This window comes from Echinops telfairi, unplaced genomic scaffold (assembly GCF_000313985.2).
Source record: "Echinops telfairi isolate 266 unplaced genomic scaffold, ASM31398v2 ScPeMD7_7475;HRSCAF=8513, whole genome shotgun sequence".
Taxonomy (NCBI): domain Eukaryota; kingdom Metazoa; phylum Chordata; class Mammalia; order Afrosoricida; family Tenrecidae; genus Echinops; species Echinops telfairi.
In genome coordinates, this window is record NW_022111379.1 from 18,434,439 (window position 1) to 18,441,592 (window position 7,154).

Consider the following 7,154-nt stretch of genomic DNA (forward strand, 5'->3'; position numbering starts at 1 on the left):
TTGTTTTCTCCTCCAGATTGTTCATCCAGCTTATTTTACTTAGACAGACCTGCAGAGATAATAACATGCACAAAAACAAGACAGAGCAAAACCATGCAACAAAAGAAAACAAAACAACAACAAGCCAATGACAAAAAGCAAAACAAAACACAACAACAGAAAGAAAAGCTCGTAGTTAGTTCAAGGACTGTTGGTTGGCCTTTAGGAGTGTTTTCCGGTCGAGTCTGATGGGGCGCCAAGCTCTGGCCCCAAGTCTATTTTTGGTATTCCCTGGGAACTTCGTTGCTCTGTTCCCCTTGCTGTTCTGTTCCACGCCCTTAGTGCTTTGCCTCGATGTGGTGGGATCAGATCAAGTGAAATTCCCACACTGGTGACACCTTTTTTTAAGCACCCTTTTTGAACGAGTCCTTCTTAAGTAGCATTTCTCTCTGTTTTTAGAGTTAATGAAATTTGACCAAGCAGAATACGCACTCTTGAGAGAACAACATTTCAAGAGAATCATTATTCATTCCCTTTCTGGATTAACAGCAAATGGATTATGGCCATAGGTGAAGTTTACTTTTTGAAAAAGCAACTTCAGAGACGTACTTGAATTTGGGATTTAATGACTCAATTTCAGGCCTCTGATGAGGCCATTCAAGATAACTTCTTCATCTCTCTTTTATTCCGTTAGAGGCTTTTTCAGTTTATTTAAAAATTTGTATGGTTGTGGGAAAATATAGAGAACTCACCATTTGTCCAGCCCGCATCATTCACATCTACAATTCAGGGCCACGAATTACATCAGTCATGGTGTGCAATCCTCATCGGGACCCATCACCGTGAACAGAAACTCAACGCTTCCCAAAGAAGCCCCCTGACCCCCTCCACCACACTCCCGGTAACTTCTTTTAAACTTTGATGACTATCTACTTGTCTATTTTAGGTATTTCCACTTCCTATCTGTGGGGTCATACAGCATTTGTCCTTTGTCTCCTTCTGCTTATGCATTTCTTTCTAACCCTCACACGGGACCCTCGGGAATAATAGCATGAGCCTGGGGTTGGGGGTGCGGGGGTGGGGAGAGGACTGGCAGAATATACAGTCTAATCAGCCCACTAAGAAGTGTGGTAGTTCCAAATCCCAACCTGGATGAGCAGACCTGGAAAGTTAGTCGCTGCTTCTCTCATGACCACCTTTCCGTTGAGCTTCTGTTCTGCCTTTGAATGAAATTCACTTAACTCAAGGAGCCTTGGACTCTTAAGTCCCTCTATTGTTGAAAGGTGGTGGTACACAATATTTATGAAATATTTCAGAAACTCTGTCTCTTGAGGGGGCGGGGAGCATGTCGGTTTTTCATTGGGACCACCTGGCCTTCCTTCGCTGACCATGTTAACCATTGTGCTCACAGGCTCTGTACCAGCTGAGGAGGGAACGGGAGAACAAAGCCCCGTCCCCCTCAGGCGGTCATACCAAGACCATAAGTTGGGACTGTCTGATCTACATAGCTGCAAAGCACCTGAATCCAAAGATTTTTTTAGTTTCCACTTGCCCAAGATTTTTTTTCCCCATTCAAAATGTAAAGGCCAATTTTTCATTCACAGGCTAATACTCCTATTGTAAACATGAAAGGGCTTCCAAGAACAACCACTGCTGCCTGGTAATTAGTGTTACTGAGAGTTTAGATGGGTGAAAATGTTCATGGCAACAGGGCTCATCTGACTTGTAAAGACTGAAAATATACGTACCGTCAACGTTGTCCTCCACCATCCCTCTCTTTCAAAAGACGATGACTTCCAGGATGGCTTCTAGTAACAAACAGGGAATATGCTTAATCACTTGAGAGGGGAGCTACTAAAGTTAAATATAATTTACAAAATGCTTACTTGAAGAAATTAATGTTTTCGCTACATTGGTCGGTCTCTATTAAAAGAAAAGCTACAGAATGACCAATTTTATCCCTAGTAATTTTCTTAAATGGCTCTTTTATGATCTTAAGCTGTTTTTTAAATATCTAAATTCCCTTAGGTAAAAGTAAAGTAATAAATATCTTCATCTCCGAGAAATGCTGTAATCTATTAAATGTGGTAGAATTTGAGGTTGTTAGGAAGAAAAAGAGTTGCAGAAATCCAAAATTATGTCATTATACATTAGATTTATGGCTGGGATGATTTGTCTGGGGGGTCAAGGTGAAAAAAGTGTGTAAGTGTTATATTAATGTGATTTTGGGATACAAGTTCTTGGGAATATGGTAACTGCTGAGAACTGCCAGTTCCTGGATTGGCACACACTGTCAAATGTGCTAGCAATCCAGCAATCAATGAGACTAGAGGAGTAGAATACTGGAAGGAGGCAGACAGACCAAGCCTTTAAAGCCCAGGGTTGCCACTGAATCACTGGATGCACTGGACAAGTTATAAGTCTCATAAGCCTATGGGCTCAGCTTCAACATAAGGGTATAAAAATAAGGTTTGGTTGATTTGATTTTTTTGATTATTGCTTCCGTGAGCATTGATTGTGGAGCCAAGCAAAATGAAATCCTTGACTTCAATCTTTTTTTCACTTTATAATGATGTCTATTGGCCCAGTGGAGGTCATGTTTTCCTAACTGAGCTGCTGCAATCCATCCTGTAGGCTGCAGTTTTGATCATCAGCAAGTACTGCAATTCCTCCTCACTTCCAGCAAGCAAGGTGGTGTCATCTGCATATCTCAGATTGTTCATAGCCTCCTCCAGTCCTGATGCCCTGTTCTTCTTTCATATAGTCCAGCTTCTCGTCTTATCATACAAATTAAGTATGATGAAAGTAATCAAGCCCGACACACACTTTTTCTGAAGTTACACCATGCAGTATTTCTTTGTTCTTTGAAGTACACCTGGTCTGTGTACAGGTTACTGGTGAGCAAAATGAAGTGTTCCAGAATTCTCATTCTTCTCAAAGTGACCCATAGTTTGTTATGATGCATATAGCCAAAGGCCTTTGCATAGTCATAAAACACAAGTAAGTGTGTTTCTGGTATTATCTGCTTTCAGTTAAGATCCATCTGATATCCCTCGTGCCACATTCTCTCCTGAATCCAGCTTGAATTTCTGGAAGTTCTCTGTCAATGTACTGCTGCAACAGTTTTTAGATTATCTTCAGGAAAATTTTACTTGTATCTGATATAAATATTGTTCCAAAATTTGCACCTTCTCTTGAGTCACCTTTCTTTGGAATGGGTGCTGTGAATGTCTTCCAGTTAGTTGGCCAGATAGCTATCTTCCAAATTTCTTTGCACAGATGAGCTTGCTGAAACATGTCAACTGGTATCCTATAATTTCCTGAAGCTTGATTTCCACTAAGGCCTTCAGTGTAGCTTAGCCTTCTTTCAAGGCCATTGGTTCTTGATCTCATGGTATTCCTGGAAATGGTTGAATGTCCACCAGTTTTATTTGATACACTCTGGCACTCCATCATTTTTGAAACTTCTTGCGTTGTTGGATGTTCTGCCCGCATAACCCTTTTCCATTGTACCTTGAGGCTTGACTTTTTTCGCTCCATGTCTTTCACCTGCCGAGATGCCACGTGTGCTCTTCCCTTTTGCCTTTCTAACTCAAGGTCTCAGCACAGTTCAGTTTAATGCTTTACTTTGTATCTTGAACAGCTCTTGGGAATCTTCGGTTCTGTTTGTTTTTCCCTGTTCAGCTCTTTTACCTAATGTCTTCCTTTCATTTTATCTATTTTGCGTTCAAGAGCCAAGTTCAATGTCTCTTCGGACATCTGCTTTGGCCTTTTCTTTTTTCTTGTCTTTTTAAAGACCTTTTGGTTTCTTTGCATATGGTGTCATTCAACAAATTGTCTGGTTCTCAGTAATTAATGCTAAACGTGCCAAATCTATTCTTGAAATGCTCTCTCAATTTGGGTGGGATAAATTGATGCCAAATATTGGCTTTCATGGACTTGTTTTAATTTTCTTCAGCACTAACTTGAATTTGCAAATGAGCAATTGATGGTCTATTCCATAGTCAGCTCCTGGCCTTTTTCCTGACTGATGATATTGAACTTCTCGATTGTCTCATTCCACAGATGTAGCCTATTTAAGACCTGTGTATTCCTTCCAGAAGTTCATGTGTATAGTCAATCACCAGAGCTATATAGGCTTTGTAGACATAACCAAACACGTGTAAGTGGTGAGTGGGTTGGCCTGAGGGCCCAGGATGATAGCATTTGGGTAAATTGGCATAACATAGTTTACAAAGACAATGTTCTGGAGGAAAGAAGAGTGACAGAAATGGAAAGACACAGGTAACAATTAGTCCAGTGGCCTAATGGACCATGTAACCTCAGACCAGAAGAACTAGATGGTATCCCACTACCACTACTAACTACTCCAGAAGAACTAGATTGTATCCCACTACTACTACCAACTACTCCAATTTATCCCATTAGAATGTTCTGGGTAGCAAAGAAGAAGAATGTATAACAAAAATAAAAATCATACAAAAGACCAGACTTACTGGTGGAACCCCCAGGACTATGGTTCTAAGCTACCAAATGAGAGGAATATAAGGAGAGCAATCACAGTCGTGAGGTATGCACTTAGACCAACCAACCATGTTCAGATCAAAAGAGCAGTGTTTGTCTCATGACAAAGGCATTCAGAAGGCGTAGAAAGAAAGGAACAATGGAACAGGAAACATAGGTAGGAAGTCAAATAAGGGCTGGTGTGTTGAGAGATTGCACTGAATGAGGTGAAACAAGATGCGTAGAAACTGTTGAATGTAAAACTGATGATCTGCTCGGTAAATACCTAATTTTCTCTCACTCTCTCTCTCTCTCTCTCTCTCACACACACACACACATTTCAAAAAATACTATGGGGTTTAAAACCAGGAAAGGTGTATGTCAGGATGGTGTCCTTTTCCCCTCCGTCAATCTGCATGTTGGCAAATATTCTGAGAAGTGGGGCCATACGAAGAGTCCAGCATCAAGTCTGGAGGAAGGCCAATGCACCACCTGCAATGTTCAGAGGTCACAACTCTGCTTGCTGAAAACTAAGTGGACTTGGAGCACCTACTGATGGAGATCAAGGGCGATGGCTTCAGTAGGGATTATACATCAGCATAAAGAAAAACACAAATCCCCACAACTGGACCAATGAGCAATAAACAGAGAGAAGATTATAGTTATCATGGATTTCAGTTTACTTGGATCCATGGAAGCAGGAGTCAAGACACCAAAAGATGTTGGGCAAATCTGCAAAAGATCTTTTTTATTTCTAAGTGTTCAAAAGCAAAGATGTCACTTTACATTTTGAGGACTGGGGTATGCCTGATTCAAGCCATGTATTTTCCGTTACCTCTTACGCATGCAAAAGCTGGGTGGTGAATAAGGAAGACCTAAGAAGAGTATTTGAAATATTGTGTTGACAAAGAATATTGAATAAAGAGATGGTCTACTGCCAGGAGAACAAACAAATCTGTCTCAGAAAAAAAATACAGCCAGTGTGTTCCTTAGAAGATGGTGAAGCCTCCTCTCACATACTTTAGACATGCTACCTGGAACGATTAATCCTTGAAGAAGGGCATCATGCCTGGTAGAAGGTCAGCAAAGAAGCCCCACAAGACCTCAATGGACACAGTGGCTGCAATATTAAACCGTACTCTAAGAAGTATTGTGGGGATGTACAATGCTTTGTTCTGTTTTACCCAGGCTTGCTATGAATTGGAACCAACCACCTAGCAACATGATTTTTATTCTATCTACCAAGTTAAGAAAGGGATTCTTTCCTGTTTCACAGGAAGGACTAGATAAAATCATTAAAATATTGAGTTCTACTCTCATTAATAACACTTTCATGGTAACTATTGAGTGCCAGTTATTTCAAAAAAGAATGCATCAAAAAAAACAATCAATTCAGAACAATTGATACAATTCTTCCTGCTTAGCAACTTAAATCCACGATAATTATGAACATTTCCTGGGCTTTCTTTTGCTATGAGCTGTTTGCGTTTCTCTGGAAATACTGTTTCTGTTTGGGACACAGCTGCTAAGTCTGGATTGGTTTCTCTCCACTCTCTTCGTTAATGTTGAATCGTCACCGTTGCGAATTTGTAGTTACACAAACGGAACTTTCTTAGACAAGTCAAGGCAGGTCCCCCAGAAGCATTCCAACAGGGTCCCAGGCTAACTGAGGGGCCAGTGGGATGAGGTGGGGGGTACAGGGGAGCAGTCGCCATGGCCTCGCTCAAGGAAATCAATCGCTGTGACATTTGTCCCAAGCAGCTCTAAACCTCACTCCTCTTCCCAATCACTTTAAGAGGGATCCATTTGTTTTGACAAGGTAATTTTGAATATTTTCTAAATTCTCAGCTAGAAGGCTAGGCAGAGTCGTCAGATTGACTGAGGAAAGAAACCCCTATTGTCCTCGGGGGGAAAAGGGAAGTAGGTCACCCAGTCATGGAGAAGAGCAAACACAGGAGCAAATGGCGTGGGGGAAGGAGGCAGCAAGGGGAGGGAAAGTAAGGGGGTGCAGAAGCGCCAAGGGACAGACATTCGGGTGAAGGCCAGAGGGAAAGGCGAGGAGGAGAGGGCGGGGCCGGGGGCAGGAGATCGCTGACTCCTACTGTCCCATCTGCCCAGGGCGACCCTTACAGAGATGGTGGCCATAGTGACGACTGCCTGGTCCATCGGGGTCTCTCACCCGAGCCCGAGCCCCCAGCCGAGCCCCCAGCCGTGAGCAGTTGCTAGGAGACGCCGAGGCCCTGCCAGCGGTTGGGGGAGGGGGCCTGGCACACTCCTCCGGCTCCGGTGGCCCCTCCCGCAGAGAGAGAGAGGGAAGCTGATCGGGCAACTGGGTGCTAAGAAAGCCCAGAAAGGGCTTTGGAGTGGCCAGAGAGCAAGCTGGGTAGGAGGCGCGGTGTGGGGGCGGGGGAGGGAGGAGGGCACCCACACCCTCAGCGCTCTCCAGTCACCTCCCCCACCCCCACCTAGCGTCCAGGCACACCTCCTCCTTAGCATCCACTCGTTAAGGTTGACATGCGTTTTCTGGGAGCGGCTTCTCTTGTGTGCAATCGGTGGCGTGAGTCCTGGCCGCCGCAGGTGTCCCTGGTGTGAAGCCCACCGCCCCATTGCCCCTACAGACAATTCACCTTTCAACCCACCCCTTCTTTTCCACCTACTAACGTTCTCATTAA

The 7,154-nt window shown here is 43.3% G+C and overlaps 1 protein-coding gene across 1 annotated transcript in view; it reads right to left on the reverse strand.

The window, feature by feature from the left end:
- The window catches only part of STPG4 (sperm-tail PG-rich repeat containing 4), a 41,122-nt gene extending 34,495 nt beyond the window's left edge, over window positions 1-6,627 (reverse strand). The window contains exons 1-2 of the mRNA XM_004700043.2: window positions 6,613-6,627; window positions 1,728-1,787 (exon numbers count right to left, since the gene is read on the reverse strand). Of these exons, the coding sequence (XP_004700100.1) occupies window positions 1,728-1,787; window positions 6,613-6,627 (75 nt within the window). The remainder of the gene's footprint in view (window positions 1-1,727; window positions 1,788-6,612) is intronic.
- Window positions 6,628-7,154: the final 527 nt, after the last annotated feature.